At 37.0% G+C, this 21,217-nt stretch overlaps 2 protein-coding genes and 1 long non-coding RNA gene across 11 annotated transcripts in view; 2 read left to right on the top strand and 1 right to left on the bottom strand.

The window, feature by feature from the left end:
- The window catches only part of LOC147484715 (F-box protein At2g26850-like), a 77,430-nt gene extending 72,815 nt beyond the window's left edge, over positions 1–4,615 (top strand). For all 5 annotated transcript variants that reach the window (XR_015203839.1, XM_086576001.1, XM_086576002.1 and 2 more), the window contains one exon: positions 3,662–4,615. The gene's annotated coding sequence lies outside the window, so the exon portion shown is untranslated. The remainder of the gene's footprint in view (positions 1–3,661) is intronic.
- LOC147484713 (putative LRR receptor-like serine/threonine-protein kinase At3g47570) overlaps positions 1–21,217 on the top strand; it is a 57,165-nt gene that overhangs the window by 21,314 nt on the left and 14,634 nt on the right. The window contains exons 3-6 of one of the 5 annotated variants that reach the window (XM_086576000.1): positions 14,524–14,920; positions 15,360–15,447; positions 16,045–16,277; positions 16,641–16,765. In XM_086576000.1, coding sequence (XP_086432126.1) covers positions 14,524–14,920; positions 15,360–15,366 — 404 coding nt within the window. In that variant the 3' untranslated portion in view covers positions 15,367–15,447; positions 16,045–16,277; positions 16,641–16,765. The other 4 variants (XR_015203836.1, XR_015203835.1, XR_015203838.1 and 1 more) reach the window with 4 other exon arrangements.
- On the bottom strand, positions 9,170–10,236 carry LOC147484714 (uncharacterized). Its single transcript, XR_015205697.1, has 2 exons — positions 9,909–10,236; positions 9,170–9,672 (listed from the first exon to the last, which is right to left on the bottom strand). It is a non-coding gene; the product is annotated as an uncharacterized LOC147484714 (long non-coding RNA).

Genomic DNA, 21,217 nt, shown 5'->3' with positions numbered 1-21,217 from the left:
AATATTGTGTGAATATGAAGTCCTTTTTTGGTAAGCCATTTAAGCAGCATGGATGTGCTTGAATTGAAGAATGTAGGATCCGCTCATGTAAAAAGTAATTGATTATACTTTTATCAAATTTGTCTCTTTTATTTGCCTAGTATTTTTGTCTTTCATATTTCTAGTACAAGGAAACAATGTGAATTGAGAAACAAAGTTCATTGCAAACCGCTTACACTTCAGGCCAAAGATGCCAAAAAAGAAGCCTATGCCCTAACAAGGCATCTTGTGATGTTCCTTAGCTTCCAAAACAATATGACTATATATGTTAGAAGAATCTAGCTTTGTGGAATTTTTTTAAATTTGATGAGAAGTAGGCTTTTGGGATCGACGCGGTGTACTAAAGAGGGGCAAGTAAATTAGGCTTTTGCTAGTGGAAGTGTTGAAATAGCAAGCAAGTAATCGCTTTTTTTCTAACTTTTGAGAAGCCGTGACATTGCAGCTATACATTGCTTAGTAATAGAAGTTTATGCAGCCTCCTTAAAGCTCGGGAATTGCACATCAAAAAATCTAGAATGAGCGGATAGACAAATTTAACTTGGCCGGGTTCTCTTCGCAAGTTCATCTAGCTAGAGCATCCCATCTTATAATTCGACTTTACAAAACACACACCTCACATAACAAAACTCGACATGCATACCAAACTTACACTAACACTATAACAAACTCCTCACATGCGGCCTAATGTATAAACTATAACTCCCCGACATAGTTGATGACTATAACGCTGACTATTTCTTCTTAAATTTTGTTGTTATATCGAACCTTATGAACTTGCAAAAAATGACGGTTCTGGGACTTTGTCCCAAACGGCATGGCCATTGCCGTTTGGACTTAGTCCCAAACGGCATGGCCACACCGTTTTAATCTAAGGCCAAACGGTGGCCATGCCGCTTGGGACAAAGTCCATACTGCACATCGCCATTTTTTTCCATCCAAGTTCAAATCCAAACGATATGGCCACACCGCTTGGACTTAGTCCCAACACCGTTTGGGACTAAGTCCAAACGGTGTGGCCATATCGCTTGATTTGAACTTGCAAAAATGGCGCGGTTCTGTTTGACTTTGTCCCAAACGGCATGGCCACACCGCTTGGACTTAGTCCCAAACTGCATGGCCACACCGTTTGTACTAAGGCCAAAACGGCATGGCCATACCGTTTGGACTTAGTCCCAAACGCATGGCTGGCCATACCGTTTGGACTTAGTCCCAAACTGCATGGCCACACCGTTTGGTACTAAGGCCAAACGGCATGGCCACACCGTTTGGGGACAAAGTCCAAACAGATACATTTTTGATTGTTGAAGGTGTTTGATAGTTTTGTAACATACATTGAGCAATCAAATTATTCGAATCCATTCCAAGGGAAAATAAGTTATCCCCAAGGTCGATTAGTTTTTCGGTTTCTTCCATTTTGCAAAATATTTGACTTAGCTGTGATTGTTATTTGCATTTTGTTAGTTAAAATAGTTAAGAGAACTTTGTTTTCCGATCATGTTGAACGATTTATTCCCGGGGATGCCAAGTCTTGTGGAAGGGGAGTGTAATTAATAGCGGGGTAGGATTCAAGGTGCGATAGCAATAGCTAGAACCAATTTATACACTCTTTGATTCCTTTTGCCTCACAACTTTGCCTGAAAAATTGAGTTGCCTCACAAATACACCAAGACAAGCCAAAAGAGTGAAAATAACTAAATAAGCCACTTATAGTTCGGTGCAAGCTTTATAGTTTTATCTTCGAAGGCACAGGGCTGATACATGAAATTCATAATATATGAAATTTCTATTTCTCACCTCGAGTATAAATAAGTACAGCCACAAGACAAATACATGAAAAACTTCACCATCAACCTTATTTATAATCAAGCACAATTGAATTGTACTTCAATGATCCCAAGTGACTATCCTTGTAGCAAAGAAGGTAGCTACTAGTTGTATCTACGAGTGGATCGACGCCATGCATGTTCTCGATTTTTCTTACGTGCGTTGATTTGCCGAGGGCCACATCGAGTAGGACTTGCAATACCTCCGCATTGAAGGTCTCTTTGAAGGTAAAGCACAGGTACATATGATCCCTAGTCCAAGACCAAACTCATTTCATGCAAATAACATGGATCCCTCGATCTCCTCGTCCGTATGTTAGTTATAGATTTTTCCTAATTAAAGTGACGCCATGCCCATTCGCAAGACTTATGTGCTCATCTCCATCATTAGGTTCCTTTCCGTAGTCAATTCTAGGAGTACTACCCCAAAACTGTATACATCGATCTTTTCATTCACCTTGGTTGTGTAAGTGTACTCTAAATTCAATCAACCAACTGCAGTTTAGCCGATTTTCCAACTTTAAGTATGTTATAAAATATAGAAATGTACTCAAATAAGACTCACTCCGGCAAATGTATCCGTAGAGACGCTACCGCATGCAGACATTGTATCCGACTCCCCATGCTTAACCAACATCTTTGCCAATCCAAAGTCTGCAATCGTAGCATTAAAGTTGGCATCCAACAAGATATTGCTCGATTTCACATCACAATGAATGATGGATCGAGAGCATCCATGATGCATATAGCAAAGACCTTGAGCAACTCCAACTCAAGATATGCAACCTTGTAGGCCAATCCAAGAGAACATGGTTAACCTGAATCTGAAAATATTGATTCTCTCTTTCTTTTGTGTAACCATCGGTCTAAGCGCTATTCACCATGTATTCATAAAAAAGAAGTACCGAGCTCTCACAAGAAATACAAAGAAAAACAGTTTTACTATGTTTGAGTGAAGAATTGTTTCCAATATCGGACCTCTGCTTGAAATTCTTTCAAGCAAGATGTTGTCCAACTTCCCATTGTTCCATATCCTTTTTACCGCAATGAATTCAGAATTGTAGATCCGGTTTTTTCTTTTGTTTTGAGAAGATGAAAAGAAAAGACGTTTTTACCCCCACTTTGTTGTTTGAAATTAGGAGTGTTAGATCTTTTGAGACTTAGATTAGATCTGACGGTTTGAGAGGAGTGTGAGATAAGAGTGTCACTATAAGAGTGGCACTCTAGACAAACTGATATATATATATATATAAAACTATATATACTTTACCAATCAAAAAAAAAACACACATATCACATCTAATGCTCCCATCATCCTGCCGCAAGAATTTCACTTTCATACGTTTCACTTGCATTTTGATATGGTTCAAATTCCTGGGACACTGATATTGTGGCCGTCAGGCATTTTGTTTTGCTTTGTTGGATGTTCCCCAGTTAGTGCCTTACTGGAAGGATTTTTTTATTCGCCACTTGTCTTGGACTCCATTTTGCTTGGTCTTGTACCGTGTTTGTGTTGACCCAAATGATTCTTTTGGGCTTTGTCAATGGCTTTCCGCGGTATAGTTTTATGGACAAGTATTACTAGACTTATAATAAATGGCGGGCACTGTGGTTTTCACTGTTGGATTGCCTAAATTATGTAATGGATCCTTGTTTGGTATAATAATAACATTACTAAGAATAGCAATAACAATAACAATGAAAACAATAATTGGTTATCGCAATGGTTCCATTCCTTTTGTACTTCCTCATCTCTTATTCTGTTTTTCTGACTCTACTAACCTATTTTCTTGGTTCAGGGAAATTATCCTTCCGCTGCTCCTCTTGCTTCTACCGTGGAGCCATCTGACAATTCCATCGCAACACTGGTTTCAATGGGCTTTCACAGGAACTCAGCAAGACAGGCACTTGTACAGGCCAGAAATGACATCAATGTGGCTACAAACATCCTTCTTGAAGCACAATCTCACTAATCCAAACCCTGGTCAGTAGGGGATAAAAAGGAGAAATGGGTTTTCAAATTCGCAATGCTAACTGAATCCTGTTTGCTGGGATAAGAACCATCAAACAAGCATAGTCATCCACTTTTGAACCACATTGGTCGACTCAGTAACTGTCCAGGGGCCTATGGTATGGTATCCTTTTTGGTTTGGCTGTTTCATGCATATATACATGGTGCGAGATCATCATTTCACATACACTAATGATTTACAGAGCTTAGGGAGAAACTATGTAATCAGTTTGGTACTTTGGTGTTGTCATTTCTTCATCTGGAAGAGATTTGATTTTGTATAGAGATTTGAACGATGTGCTTCTTTATTGCCATTGTCAATTGGTATTAATTCAATTCATGAACTCCTAGTAAGATTATATGAGGGAATAGTTTATCAGTCTAGATGCTTTCATTTATCATTCTGCCATAACATCTAAATTCTTCATCTATTTAGCTTACATGAGTAACAGCTTTGGCACTCGGCAGTGTTGATGCTCACCATATGCTCGTACGTCTGTAACATCAAATGTTCTACTTCGAATCCGTAGAAAAGCGTGGTCACAATGTATGCTCCTGTACAACGCCCCAGGACTGCTTCTGGAGATTCAGATTATTATTATTTTGTAATGTTCAAAAATGGAAGTGGAATAGATTCAATAGAAGCAAATGCATTATAAAGAAGAACAATGTAGTATCATTTGTATGTTGTATTTCTGAATGCAAATAAAGTCAGGCGTATTGTACATCCCAATTATCAATTTGTAGTTGCATCATTTTCGTTCTATATGTGTTTATCAGAGAGATGTTCCATTGTTCTTCACGATTCACACAAAATCTCATTCAGCGATTCATTAGTAGTACTAGTAGTTACCTTACCCAGCACTCTTTAGAAAAGCGTGAAATAATTGTATCTCATTATTTTTATTAGTTTTTGATTGTTTTGTGTTGGTAATTAGTTAAATAGATTAATTATCAGGGTCATTGGAATTGGTATAGGTCTTAGACATGGTGGGCACTAATAGAGAAGAATAGAGGGGATGGGGAGGAAGAAGAAAGGGAGTTTTAAGCCCTTTTTGCCCGCTCCCAAGTCGATTAAACTCGTTCTGCTTGTAGATACTGGATTCTTACTAATAGAGTCTAGGGGTCATTGGAATTTGGTTTAGGACTTAGGAATCAACGATAGCATTTTCTAGATTACTGCGACACAGTGGGCACGAGAGTGTATATGGGGAGGGAGAAGGGAAGAGTTTTTGAGGGGTGGGAAAATATGGGATTTTTTATATGTATCCCCAATTAGAAAAACTTACTCTACTTGTGGATTATATGGAAAATACTGATTTCCCACTTTTTTTTTTTTTTTGATAATCGAGTCTGGAGGTTTGTGCTGAAGGAGTATAAAGGTTGAGCAGTGTGCCAATGCCACGTTTAAATGATTGGATGCTCACTGGAAATATTTCTGTAGGTTATTAGTTCTTGTTATGTGGAGAGTAATCAGAGTCTAATAGAGGTATATTATAATAGAGAGTAATCAGAGTCTAATGATTGGATGCTCACTGGAAATTACACTTATCGTTTCGCACAACTGTAATGTCTCTTGGGGACAACGTGGATTGGACTTACCCAAATACTATTAGAGATAGGATATATAATACCCGCATCGCATAATATAATATCCGGATCGAGTAATCTTAAAATTTCTTCCCGCACCACATTTTTCATGACAGGGTTCAGACGGCGTTGCGGTTCACACGATGTCTTTGCATTCTCTTCAAGATGGATGCGATGGGTGCACACACTAGAATCAATTCCCTTCATGTCATCGAGAGACCATCCAAGAGCAGAACGGTGTTCTTGAATGACATGAATTAAACGGAATTCTTGATTGGCAGTCAATTTGGATGAAATTATAATTGGGTGACTATCATCTGGATCAAGATGTACGTATTTTAATTCCGAAGAAAAATGCTTTAAGTTAGGTGTGGGCTGAGAAATCTTTAATATATCTCCACCAATTTCTAGGTCATCTTCTACCTTGGCACGTTTCTCTCCACACGTGTTTGTCTACTTACGGTTCGTGGGTTCTGAACCATGGGAGGCCTTTGTAAAGTCTCTGGCACAAATGTGCGGAAGTTGTTTCTTGAAGGCTTTATCTTCGCGTAGAATACTTCCATAGGATTGTTCAAGCATCCCCGATTATAGATGTTAGCCCTATTGTTGACTCTGTAACGAAAATTCTCATATGCGGTCTGAAAAAATTACATGATCAGTAATTTTTAAAAAAGCTGAAACTAAAGAAGAACAAAATATGTTGAATGATTGACAAAAGCAGTTATATTTTCAAATAAGAACAAAGTTGGAAAGAAATTTAATCAAGAGAAAGATGCTGACCTGGTTTGTGCTCATTAGGTATAAATGGAAGCCAGTGAGACCACCAACGAACCAAAGACAGATAAAACAATAGGTCATTACTACTACTGAAGCAAGAGATTTTTTTCGTTGCTCTCCAAACAGTGCCTTGCTCTTCAAACTGGCCTTGCTCATTAAACGATCAGGAATTGTTTTGGCTCATGGATTAACATCATGCGCTTTTAAGAAGAGATTAAAAGAATGATGATTGCATAAACTAAAAAAAATTATGTAAAGAAGAAGAACAAAAAATAAAATAGGGGCGGTTATTTATCTGCTAAGTAGTTATTTTGCAAGGCCGAAAAAGAGAAGAAATTATCTCAAAAAAATCACATGTGGCGGGCTGGTCAAAAGCCCAAATTCTAATGATTTTCTATAAAAAAATATTTATGCCAATGAAAACAAATCCTTAGATATATATTATAGATATACCCTATTGGCTCTATTTTTTGAGTCTTCACAGAGTCTCCAATATTTGCTAAACACCTGGGCTAATTCTAAAAAAAGTATGAGACTTTTAAGGATTGACAGCTTCTTTGTTGAACATTTATTATCTTTTTCTTGGATCAGTTTAGCTTCTAGGTTTATGACTCATTGTTTGGTCTTGGTGTGGAACGGAATGACCAAGACATTGATAGAGCAACCAAATTTAGTACATGTCCATGAACGCTACAATATGGGTTGTATAAGAAATTTGTATTTTGTGTTAGATTTACCTTACAGTTTTTAAAGGCTCATCTTGGGCCCAAGCTAGATGTATAGATGGGTTGCTATTGAGTTGACTCCAAATCCAACCCATCACACAGAAGTTTTAACTATCCACTTGAGTTTTATCTCAGCTTTGGATGTAATTGTTCACTAAGAATGATTTCTCACTCTACACTCACAAAGAATGTTCTCTCTCAAATCTCTCTTTGTATTCTAGGTTAAGTTCTCTCAACTTTCTCACAAAGAAAAAGTTAGTTAGGTCAAAACCCAAACTCTTCTTTTTATAGTGGTCCGAAATTTCACTATATAAACACAATATCAATTTCCTGGAGAAAAAAATCAGAACTTGGTATGTAAAGGCTAGAAAGCGTGCCCCACTTGGGCTAGACATAGGAGGGAGCGCGAGCCCCTTCTTCTTGACCAACTTCCAAAGCTTCGCGGAAAGGAGAGAAAAAAAAAAAAAAAAAAAAAAAAAAAAAAAAAAAAAAAAAAAAAAAACTAACTTCAATTCTTTTCTTAGACAAGGGGGTACCCTAAGGGGTGTGCACCCCTTCTTCTCTTCAAACGAACAGTACCCAAAAAAAATGGTCAAAACAATATTTCCCTTTAACCACCCATTGGGCTTGGGCCAACACATGGCCATGGGTGTTGGGTTTTATTTGAAAAGGCCTTGATACTAGTCGTCATAGATCCCACTTTATTAACCCATGATAAACTTGTCTCTTCTCCCATGTGGGACTATTAGATTTCAAGTTCACAATACCCAACAATCTCCACCTTGAACCGAAACCAAAATCCATATATCTTCACTTGTTTATCACCATCGCACGATATCATGCCAAACATTGAAGGTGTCAAGAGGACAAGCTCCACCTCGAAGATCACTCCATGTCGTTGAATTCCACTGGGGGTACACTCTTTCGAGCATCCACAACCTCCAAAAGTGTCATAGTGTACAGGAACACTTCGTTAAGCAACTCCACTTGATTTGCCATCATCGTTGGCGGCTCCACCTTGAATGACTTCGTCTTCAAATTCTACATGATCTATGCTGTTAGTCCCAGCCAAATATCGGCTCTGATACCATTTGATAGGGCGACACACACGACCTCGGGCGGGCCCATAAACTTTCTGAGATCTAACTAGTACCAATAATATGTCCCCAACTTAACCACCCATTGGGCTTGGGCCAACACATGGCCATGGGTGTGGGGTTTAGGAAGTGCTATTAGAGAAAAAGTTAGTTAGGTCAAAACCCAAACTCTTCTTTTTTTATAGTGGTCCAAAAAAATTTAGTGTATAAAGGCAATCTCGATTTACTAGAGAAAAAAAAATCTAACTTGGTATGTAGAGGCTAAAGGCTAGAAGTCGTCACTTGAGCAAGGCATAGGAGGCGTTCCCCTTCTTCTTTCCTAATTTAAAACTTCCTTAAGCAGTATGCCAAAAGGCGTCAGCCTTCTTCTTCTCTTCAAACAAACAAAAAAAAAAAAAAAAACAACATTTCCCTTTAACCACCCATTGGGCTTGGGCCAGCATGGGTGTAGGGTTTAAAAAGGCCTTGGTATTAGTTGTTAGATCCCAAAACAAACAATACCCAACAATCTCCAAAAATTTGATCTCAGGCCCATAAGGTCAAAACAACATTTCCCTTTAACCACCCATTAGGCTTGGGGCAACACATGGCCATGGGTGTGGGGTTTTTTATGTGAAAAGACCTTGGTACTAGTTGTGATAGATCCCACTTTGTTAACCCATGATAAATTTGTCTCTTCTTCCATGTGGGACTATTAGATTTCAGGTTCCCAATACCCAATAATGTTGATTGCACCTTTTGATTGGGAGATTCAAAACAGATGTCTTGTTAATCTTAGATGGACTTGTGTAGCTTTAAGCACGATTTTATCTTTGAGTTTTTGGAGCTTATTGAGGACGTCTCTCAAGCTGCATAGACTTTCACCCCAAGCCGTAAAGAGGTCGTTGTGCTGACCCATATGATAGCTCGGATCGTCCGCCCAAGCTTTGCATGGCCCGACCGATAGTGGGGCGATGGGGAGTGGAGGACCTAGGGGAGGGGCAGTCGAATCATTGCTAATCGGTCTATCTTGTACTCTGTTTATGTATCATGACTATGAATACATATTAATGAAACATTTTAACCTTCACAAAAAAAATAAAAAAAAAAAGTATGGCACAAATGAAGTTGACACAATAGCATTTATTTATTAATTTCTTGAGCAAGCTAGAGAGCTTGGCAAGGAGAATACACCCCAGATGATCTTCATTACAGATATATAGAATGCTAAGGAAAGCACTTAATATGGAGACTATCACCAACCATTCTCTTGAATTGGCTGGTTGTAAGAACCAAGCTTACTTATTCATAAAAATATATATATTATATTGCTAAGAAGCAATCTTCTCAAAGAAGTAGCTTGAACACAAGAGGAACGAGGTCGGTGATAGTCAGAAGCCCTTGTACAGTATTCCCTATGTACTGTAAGGGTGAAGAAAGTAGTCCGGTGCCCAGTGAAACGTTGCATGTAGCGAGTGTAGTGTTGACCAAAAGTCTGCAGTTATTCAGGACCGACGAGACAAGAAATTCGGATGTAACCAACAAGATGGTAAACTGTCCAGTGGAAGTATTAGTTATCGAACTGGCTACAACAGTATTTCCACTCCCACATTGCAGTAGTACAGCAGCATCTGCAAGAAATTAAAAGATGTATACTAGCATTAGAAGTGTGACATATATATATGAATAGCAGAATGCCGCCATTTAGGTTCCATCCACGCCATGCTCAGATACAATTATACAAATAATGTTTGGTTCTACAATATATGCAAACTCACGGATACTTAACAGACGTTAAATGCCGTCAACACTTGTTTATGTACAAGATATGACATGTTTGGAAATACTGCCTTCCAGGATAACTTACTAGGAAAAACAGGAGTTGCTGTGCCATTTACGCTATTGCCATTGATGGTACAAAATAAAGTGCCTTGGATGCGGATCAACCCAGGAAGGGATACTCCAAGTTGGGCTTTAGCAAGCGGGGTTGCCAAGCCAACAACTAAGAGGGAAACAAAGAAGAGACATTTCAGAGCCATGAGTTGTTGATTTTTTGTAACGATAAAACAATTGTTTTGTTACAAACTGATGTGTTAACATGCAAAACAGAGCGAATATTTATAGGGGAGAATAACTGCCGATGTTGCTGCAGTTAATTTTGACTTGAACCACTTTCAATTCTTGTACTAAAACAAAAGCATTGAAGTAAAATGTCATTTTGTAGCAAATACCTATAGCTAGCTAGCAAGCCAAGGTCTTGTATTTGCTTGAAAAGGTGAGTAGAGGCCGGACTTAGGAATATCTCTGAACAGAGGAGACTGAAAGGTGGGTTCTTGTTTTTACCTTTCCATCCCTGCCAGCTTGCATCACAACCTCCCTCATCACCATGCAAATATGCAAAGCCATTTCTGGTTGGGGGGCCTGGCCTATGAAAGTACAATTTAACACTCCAAGCTTTACAAAATGTCTTGCCTCCTATGTAAAAGCTTTCTCGAGCATCTTCTTCCATGAGCTGGGATGGCTATTGCTACTAGTAATAGTATAGTATGCACGCTCGCGTGCATAATATGTACTAGAAATCGAAAGTCAACGTTGTTGAAAGTTCTACTCACATTTTGGGTGGAATAAAAAAAAAGATGTTACTTTTGTATCGAAACTCATAAATATAAGAAAAAGCCAGCAACATTTGAGGGATGTTCTCGGCCAGATTGTTTTAACACAGTGCCAAATTTTCCAGATCGGTGATAATATACTATGTACATACTATCCGTAGTTTTTGTTGGAAGGCATCACAATAATTAGACAAACCAAAGTCCCGCTACATACATGGTTTTCTCCCATTAAAATAGTAAGTATGTATCAAATTATCACTAGTTCGAATTTCAAAATGATGCATGTAGTCGTGTAGACATGCGTAGCCACTCGCCATTGTCAATCCAAAAAAAAAATGTCATCAAACATGCATTCTTCAAGCAGTTAAAAAAAGTTCAGACTTCTGAGTTTAGTTTAGTTTTTTTTGTTTTTTTGTGAACAAAATGTGCCTCGACACTTATTGCCTGGAAATTTTGTTAGAGAGAATAGAAAAGGTGCAACTAAAATGTATTGTGACTAGACCCATAGCATGCGCGTGCAACATTTGATTTAATACAGGAGACCCATAAGCGCACAAATTCATCAGAAGATCTTTTGCACTTCTAGTAAAATTGAATTGATAAACTATACGAATTTAAAGCAGCCAAGAAAGATGCAAATGTAAATCAGCTGAAAAATTGGATTTCCAAGTGTTTACCAAAAGCGAGGATATGATCTGGCTGTTGGTAAACCAACTAAACAAATTGTAAGATTGATTTTCTTATTTTAAACTTGAACAAGTTGCAAGCGCGCAAAATGAACAGATCGTTAAGCCTTTTTGTTTGTTCCTGCGTGTAAGTTTGTAGCTCATGTATATATGCTCTTTCCTCATGCTAGATGTGGGTTGTTCCAGGTAACTCCCAAGTTCATCTTTTCAATCGAAATATGCGATTCATAAAATAAGGACTAACGTTTGTACAAATACCCAATGTAGTAGTACCATAGATGACTCTCCAAAGAGTCTTGCGGAGAAATTACATGTACCGATAAACTTAAATGTTCTTAAGAGCATTTCCGATGCAAATAACTTTTTTTCACTTCCACGTAGGACTATTTTCCCTCTTTGCTATCTCTTGCTATCTTTATGGTGAAAAATAAGAAAATGTAGCCCAATGCAGAGGTGACTTTAAACCTCGGGACGGAATGTTTGATTCCGTCGAATGTAAAAATCGAAAAAAAAAACGATCGGACGAAATGAAACATCCCGTCCGGGTTTAAAAAACCGAAAAAACACGCCGGACGGAATGAAATATTCCATCAAAAAAAAAAAAAAAAAAAAAAAAAAATACACGAGACGAAATAAAGCATTCCATCTAAAGAATGCTGTCCAAACTGTGCCTTGCTCATTAAATGATCAGGAATTGTTTTCGCTCATAGATTAACATCATGTGCTTTTAAGAAAAGATTAAATTGAGAGGAGATTAAAAGAATGATGATTGCATAAACTAAAAAAAATTATGTAAAAAAGAAGAACAAAAAATAAAATAGGGGCAGTTATTTATCTGCTAAGTAGTTATTTTGCAAGACCGAAAAAGAAAAGAAATTATCTCAAAAAAATCACATGTGGTGGGCTGGTCAAAAGCCCAAATTCTAATGATATTCTATAAAAAAAATACTTATGCCGATGAAAACAAATTAGGGGTATTAAAATCCAACAAAATTATTAGTTCGGCTTTTAAGTTGTTTTTTTTTTCTTAAACCAAATTCTCCATTTTCCATTTCTTGATATATATATATATATTACCACACCTTACCAAATTACCAAATGACCATGATTACCAAATTATTCTACGAGGCAAGACTATTGGAGATCTTAGTTTATACAAAATTGAGTCAGTTGTTCTTAGGAAGCAATAGACTGGAAGGAAACATTCCTTCAGGTCTTGGTGCTCTTAGCCATTTGCAATAACTGGGTCTGGAACAAAACAACCTAAATGGTACCATACCAATAGAGATCTTTAATATCTCGTCCCTGTTTGGTCTTGACATTTCTCTGAACTCCTTAACTGGTTCCCTGCCTTTAGTAGTAGGGAAACTAAAAATTCTTGGTACACTGAATGTTTCTGGAAATAAGTTATCTGGTTTATTGCCTAGTACTCTTGGTGAGTGTTTGAGTTTGGAATATCTTAATTTGCACGAAAATTTGTTTAAAGGGATAGTTCCTCAGTCTTTGAGTTCTTTAAAGAATGTCCAAGTGTTGGATCTATCAAGGAACAACTTGTCTGGTGGAATTCCAAAATATTTGGAGGACTTCTCATATCTCCAAATGTTGAATCTATCCTTCAATAAACTTGAAGGAGAGGTACCAGTGAACGGAATCTTTAAAATTGCAAGTAATTTTTCAGTAGTAGGAAATTCCGATCTCTACGGGGGTATACATGAACTTCAATTGCCGCCATGCCGAATTAGCAAATCTGAAAAGCAAGATGAAAAAAAGCAAAGAAGGTCCGATTCTTCCAAAATAACAATTAGCATCAGTGTGGCCGTGTTCATTCTTATGGCATTATGTTCTTTAATATTTTACTGGAGAAGAAAAAGTAAACTTCAAACAGCTTCTTTGCCATCATTAAGTGATAAGCATGTTAAGGTCTCTTATGGAGATCTTTCTCAAGCAACCGGTGGATTTTCTCAAACTAATTTTGTTGGTTCAGGTGGTTTTGGCAGTGTATAAGGGAATACTCAACCAATATGAAACCATTGTTGCTGTTAAGGTGTTCAAACTTCAATTGAGAGGAGCTTTAAAGAGTTTCATGGCAGAGTGTGAATCATTGCGTAATATTCGCCATCGAAATCTTGTTAGAATTCTAACTTCTTGCTGCTCTAGTCAGGATTATGATGGAAATGAATTCAAAGCACTGGTCTTTGAGTTCATGCCAAACGGAAGTTTAGAAAAGTGGCTGCATCATGATACTAATGAACAAGATGAAGAATCGAATTTGAACCTACTTCAAAGACTAAATGTCGCCATTGATGTTGCTTCTGCACTAAGCTATCTTCATCATGAGTGCCACGTTTTGGTTATTCATCGTGATCTAAAGCCAAGCAATGTGCTTCTTGATAATGATATGGTAGCTCATGTTGGTGATTTTGGTTTAGCAAAGTTTCTTACGGGATCAATGGAGAACTTGCATGATAATCAAAGTACCTAAACTTGAGTAAAGGGATCTATTGGCTATGCCCCTCCAAGTTGGAATTTTAATATTGACATATATATATATGTTGATTTCAGTCCTTTTTCCAATTCATAAGTGCATGAAATCATTATTTGGTATACGTTATATTCTTTTTGTGCAACCACATTTTAGTGGAACTAAAATTGTTTTGCCGCTTTTTTAAGTTCAGCGCCATTAAATATATAGCCCCAGTTACACGAGCTAATATAGGTATAGTAGGGCCTTGGATAGTTGGAATTCAGCTCCGAAGCTTATAGCATAGCCATTTAGATATTTTAAAAGAGGAAAAATGAATTTTTAGTGATAATGAAAAGCTATTTGAGAGAATAAAAACTGTCAACTTATCTAATTTCTTTTCAGTCCATGCAAGTTAAGTTAAAATTGAAAAGATCGAGGCTGAAGGAACTGTCGTTGTGGTGGTAATTAAGCTAGTTTGTTTACTTTTAGCAATATCTTAACTAACGATTGTATGGACCTTTTCAATTTCTCTGTAGTATAATGGATGTAAAGCATTACAATACTACTATTATGTTTCTTTATCTTTTTTCATTTTCTTTTTGCTTGCCAATGGCGATTAAAATATATGTTTATTTTTTTACATTTAAATGGTTTTATGGAAACTAGTGATTGATGTGTATGTTGCAGAATATGGTATGGGAGTTGATGCATCCATACAAGGTGATGTGTACAGTTACGGAATTTTGGTGTTGGAGATGTCCACAGGAAGGAGACCAACCGACAAGATGTTTAAAGACGGTTTATGCCTCCATAACTATGCTAACAATGGTTTGCAAGATCAACTTATAAAGATCATAGATCCAATACTTCTATCTGAAGGAGATGACACTCTAGGAGATACTTATAATAGCATGAAAATCGGCAATCATAGAAGAGCAAAACTGCTAGAGTGCTTGACTACAATAGTCAGACTTGGGGTTGCATGTTGTGTGGAATCATCGTCGGAGAGAATGGATATCAGAGGTGTCAGTAAAGAATTGCACGCTAGCAGAGACACATTTCTTGGTACTAGGTTCACGGAGAACGTAACTGACTCCAAAGACGGTTTAATTGAAAGGTAAAATCACATCTTTTTTGTTGTTCTTTTGAAATTAAGTGCATTTGCCTCATATATCTTTTTGTCTCCAATAGTATCTAGTATCAAGTCTAATATCTCGGGAAATATATCCCACAAATAGTTGATCATGACAAAACAAAAAAAAAAGTATTTGCTCTCCATGAATTTTCTGTAGTTATAAATATGATGTCTGTGAAATTCCTTCTTAGATGAGATAGTTCTGCTTTCTGTGGTATAGTTCTCTGCTTCTCTTAGTATTGGTCTATCGTGCATATGAATGTATCAGTTGAAATCAGTACTAGGTTTACTAACACGACTTTGATAATTTCTTTCTCTCTCTCTTTTTCCCCTTCCAACTTGGCTTGTATTGCATTTAATATATAAGCATGCTGCACAAGCTAGGAAATTCTTAAATAGTTTGTCGTTTTCTTTTGTGCAGCTTGTAGGAACTGATCATTGTACATTCAATTCAACACAAAAAGCTCTTGGAATCGATGATTTTCGGAAGATTCCTAACGGTGCTAATGGTAATTTTCAATTCATGGATTCTTAGCTTCTGAAGAAAATGCCTGGCGATGTTTCTACTCCCGTTAACCTTACTGTTTCAATTGATCTGATGTAGTAGTCTGGTCAAATTTCTGTTACTAATTTTGTGCGAGTAACGAGTACTGAATGGTATGCATATACTCTGGCTTCTTTGTTATCTTGGCATGGCATACCGCATGCCAGATAGAGTACCTCTGTATTTGTAGTAATGATAATAAATCACATTGGGATGCCGGGGATACCGTATTTTATTTAATTGTTAAAAAAAATGGTAAGCCCAACAGTGTAATGGCTTCTATTTTGGAGTACCAATGCAGTAAAGTAAAGAGTTACGCTTCAGTTGTATGGTTGCTTACTGAAGCATGGAATCTGAGAGTCATGATCTCAGATGACCGTTTGGTTATACTAACAAATGACAAATTTTGGCTTAGTGAATGTTTGCCTTTATATATTTGACACAAACGAGACGTTGTAAGATTGATAGTTTACATTTTTGCTACTGGTTTCTATTATATCTATGACTGAGTTGGATGGTGCTATCTATATATTAAAGGACTCGGCATGATTGAAATTTGCAGTGCTCAGATATTCAATATCTACCCAAGAAAAGGAGCAATTCTTACTGGATCCGATGCTGATATAATCATCTTCAGCCCAAATTCGAGCTTCGAAATATCATCAAGATAAACTTGATAAAGAGGTTGAAGATGTCAACAGGGATATCAAGGCATATGAAGCTTGTCTTCAGTGTCTCGAGGGGGAGACACATGATGTTCTAAGCGAGGCTGACTTTCTTCGTGAGAAGTTGAAGGTACTAATTGACAATCACCACCAACGTTATCCTAATTTTCTTCCATCTGGATGTTTAGAATGTTTGTATCTATGAGAATCAGTATTGCGGTATTAGAAAGTGGATGGTGGAGACTAATTCATTAAGGGCGTTGGGGATGGGCAAAAGCCTCGTTGAAAAAACCCAGTGATCTGTGTGTTTTAGTTTTACCTTTGTTTTTATTGGTGTGTTTTTACCTAAAATAAAAGGATAAATTAGATGTATTACTTAGGACCAGTAATATGCACATATGCTTAAATCAGAGAAACAAGTAACATGTAAGACTTTGATGTATCTGTTTGAATTTTTAGTAAAATCAGTTTTGCTTCTACATTACTTGTTTAGGTTGAAGAAGAGGAGCGAAGACTTGAAGAAGCAATCAAAGAAACTGAGAAACAGTGTGCAGAAGTGAACACCGAGTTGAAGGAATTAGACCTAAAATCAAAGAGTTTTGACGAACTTGAGGAATGGTAAGTTCTTGATAACTACTGCACTTTTCATATTGGAGAAGATATCTGCTAATGCATTTTACAAGTTCATTATGGATTTTCTGTAATCAGAAGCACGTTCTTTTAATCATCCAAACTCTGCATATCTCTTTTGCATGGGTACTTCATATTTTTTGTTGTGTCTCGTGTCGCCGTGTGACACTCCCCGTGTCGGCATGTCTGACATGGACATACGACCCAAATACAACACCTACACTTCTACAGTAAGAGGTGTAGGATAATGTATCTTTTATAAGATATATGACCCACAGAAACATAAAAGATTAGAATTGAGATCCTGTAACCACAGAATTTTACTTATCTTTTTAATAACCTTATTGCCAAATAGTTTTTCTAATAAAAAAAATTAAAATTAAAATAAATATTAGGCGTGTCCACGTATCTGCTTTTTAGACCATGCCGTGTCTAAATCTCCGTGATCCGTGTCCAAATTGGACACTTTCATTACCGCACCCATGCAACACAGCTGCATATCTAAGTGCCTCCTTTTGTTAATTGAACTAGTTAATGCCCGTGCCTTCAGCACGGAATTTTTAAATTTTATTAATTTACATTGAACGTTAAAAAAAAAAAAATATATATATATATATATATATATATATATATAAATGAAATAAATTCATTAAATTTCTTCTATTTTCCATACCATGTGTAGAAAGTAGCCATAGGACTTAACTCATCAAATACATCAGTGGCACTTTGAAAAGAAAATTTTGCATTATTTTTAAACAACTACATCATGAAACTCTTTACACATATACGGTTTAAAGCACTTCATTTTTATTAAAGAAAAAATAAATTATTACAAAAAGACTTAACTTCAGTAGCTAGCATCTATGAGTTGAAAACCATAAGCAGATGTGTTGCTTCCATGTATGTATATATTCCCCTAGAGAACCAAACATTGCAAAAGGAGGACTTAGATGTATTCTTACCTCTGCAAGCATTTAGAACTTTACAGCATTCCAACATTTTATGGAAGGACACTACAACATTTATCCATAGCCAGCTCTTTGGAAAAGCCTCAACATAAGTCATGAAAAGAAGACCATATCAAATCTAGTGCAATAGATCGATGACCCTGCCAAGCCCAACATAACTAGCTTTACATAAGAACTGCACTTGCTAATAAAAACAACCCATTAGGTGAAGTGTGTTACTATAGTGGTCAGGTTCTTTATTGTTCCCATCATTGTCATTGTTGGTTCCATCAAAATCTCCTCTATCCTATATTAAGTTCTTCTCACACTACTGTCTCCAAAATCATAAGATGAATCAAAATTACTGAATAAAAAAAAAAACTTAATATAAGTGTATTTCCTATTAGAATAGTGGTACGAACCCTTCACTAATATCATCTTGAACACCTATAAATATCACTCACTGTGCAATGTATTTCTTTTCAACAGTAATTCAAATACTAAGTACATTATATGTTGGTAATAAAATTGGAACAAAGTTGCAATAACAAAAAACAAAAAAAAAAAGCTTAAATTTCCACTATCGACAACGTTTCAATGGAAGCTTAATTGTTCAAAAATGAAAACATAAACAACTATAACTTTCCAAAGAAACATGGAGATGCTAAGGGAATTTTTTTTTAAGTAATTTGAAAAATGTATCGAGAAACGATATGTGCAATTCAAGTGAAATTTATACAATGTCATACTAAGATCTTGGATAAAGAACAAAATGTAATCCAACTCAACCACTGGCCCTTTATTAAAAAAAAACTAATCCATTCACCCACAACAACATAGATAATCCTTATTTGAATAAAGAGAGATATGTTGCGTCTCGGGTGAAGAACTTTAGATGTCAAGATCAACAAAATGTTGAGCAATCAACATGGCCTTTTGGTGATTTGTCTTTCCTTCCTGTTTTTTCTTCTGTTTGATATGTAGTTGTGCGGATGTTTTTGCTTCATATGATGCGTCTCGGGTGAAGAACTTTAAATGCCAAGGTCAACAAAATGTTGAGCAATCAACCTGGCCTTTTGGTGATTTGTCTTTCCTTCCTGTTTTTTCTTTTGTTTGGTGGGATAAAACCCCAATGTTTGTAAATATGGAGGTGTTCTATGATGCTACTGGAATATGTTAAACTCGGTTTATATAAATAAAAGTTTAGCTTTTTTTTTTTTTAAAAAAAAGAAGACCTGCAAACAAACTATAAGTTAAACTATAATTAAACAATAAGAAAATAACTTAACCACGTATGCAGTGGCTGCCAAATAAGGTTATTAGTAACCTTTGGAAAAAGGAGAAAACAAAAAAGGTATTGTAAAGTTCATAACAATAAGGAGAAAATAATATGACAGGGGTAATCTCCCTTCGAATGACTATTTGGGGTATTCGAAAGGGTTATCACAATCTAGAAAAACAAAGCATTAGAACGGGGGGACTGTTATCTATGGATTCCCATATGGTCGTCAGGAGGAGCAATGGAATGTGAATCAATCCCAAGTTTATCGGCATTCGTTTATATTCCCAACAGTCGAATCACTTTCATAACCAAATTGACCCCAACTTTTCAGATTAGTCAGAAACTGGTAGTTTGTTCGGAAGTGTCATTGTTTTTTTCTGTTATATTCTTTAGAGATAAGATGCATCATAAGCTTTACAGTGTACCACCAATTGGTGAGTGTTTCAGCAAGATTTGCCAAAACACACCAGTTGAGGGTTGAAAGTAATGTTTTTTGGAGATAGTGAAGGAGATGGTGATTGGGGAAAGATGAGACTGGACTTCGGTTTTGAAGTTGCCTACGTACTCAAAGATATTGCTTGGGATCAAGTCCGATTAATTGGATTGCTCGAAAAATGACGAAGGTTGGATTTTATAGGTAGCATTGTTGATAGTTACTTCCTCGTTCTCCAATATTCCAATCATGGAAAGAAAAATATGGGAGGAATTGGAATTGGGATTTGATAATGGGCTCTACAATATTTAAAGAAATACGAGGAGCAAGGGGCTAAAAGAGCTTGTAGGATCGGTCTAATTCGAAAGTTGGAAAAATGAGAAGAAGTTATCACCACCGGCTACTCAACTGTGACAAAGGTTTTTAGGTAGGTGTTACTCAAATTGGGTGGGATATTGATCGGGAAATTTTGAATTTGGTTTATTTCGATAGAGAATGATCGGCCAAATTGGATTGGCAATGCGAGCGGTATTTATGGGATCTGCGATGCGAGCGGCATTTATGCGATCCGAAGTTGATAATTCAAGCAGTGGAAAATTTGAATTGCTCACGAAAACACACATCCAACGATTTCAATACAGGCATTTTTCAATCAAAAGCGGCAACATATCCAACCATCTGATCATATCTTGGTCCCATTAGCAATATCTTTGACACACAAGCTTTGAAACCAGCTGCACAAGTTCTGAGTTAATTTTTTTTTTTTTTTTTTTTTTTGAAACCAGTGGCAATTCGAAAAAAAAATAACAGCGGCATTGAGCGGCATATCTAACACTTTGGGTCGGCAATTCAGGGATCGGCAAATTATATTAAGCTTGTGTTTTGGCAAAGATTGGGTCGGCAATTCGAATCTCCATCAGCGGCTGTGAGAGCGACTTTTGCCTGTGTCTTTTCAAAACCCATTGCCACAAGCTTTTGGAGCTCATCTTCAAAGGTAACTGCACCCTGGTGTTGTGAAGGAACTGCTCCTGCACTATCCACACCTGAACGCCTTCCCTCTGGATTCAAGCATTTGGAGCAAGACAAAGGCTCAGTGCAGGCAACATGCTTGCTAGGATTCAACTTGCCATTTTTCTTCATCATTTGGTCACGGGCTTCCTCTTCCAAAACCAGAAGACAGACTCGAGATTGCTTTCAGTACAATATGAAGAGATCTTATGACTTGCAATATAAGTTTAGCTGTGATGGTTTATTATCTGTACTTTATGTTTTATGAATATCAAAGTCTTGGCTTACTGTTCAGAAAGCTAAAAACACGGTTTATTCCAGCAACTCCAAATGGCGACTCTAAAAATCTAAACCCCGGATGCTAGAACCGATAAGGATGCTTTATGTTGAAGAATATGCTCATCACTTTAAGTTGATGCAAATCATCAGCCACCACTATTTTAGAAGAATATGCTTTGCGGCAAATTCAACAAGCAGCAAAACAAGCAGCGGCAATTCGAGTGTTCTATTGGTAGCGGCAAATCAAGGTTACTATAGCCAGCGGCATACAGCGACAATGCGAGCGGCATTATTGGATCGGCTACTCGAGCGGCAATAAAACAGTGTAGATAGCCATCGAAAATCTGAATATAAAATCCCACCCATACACAGATAATGTTCCATCTCAGAATGTGTTGCCAATCACAGCCTAGCCCAGCGTATTCTCTACTTGAGTACCACCTTTGCCGCCCCATACAAAAAAGTTTTCTGAGAGTATTGGTATTGGGCTT

The sequence above is a fragment of the Coptis chinensis genome, chromosome 8 (genome assembly GCF_015680905.1).
Source record: "Coptis chinensis isolate HL-2020 chromosome 8, ASM1568090v1, whole genome shotgun sequence".
In the NCBI taxonomy this organism is placed as follows: Eukaryota; Viridiplantae; Streptophyta; class Magnoliopsida; order Ranunculales; family Ranunculaceae; genus Coptis; species Coptis chinensis.
The sequence above is the reverse complement of the archived record's forward strand: the minus strand, read 5'-3'. Positions and strand labels throughout refer to the sequence as shown.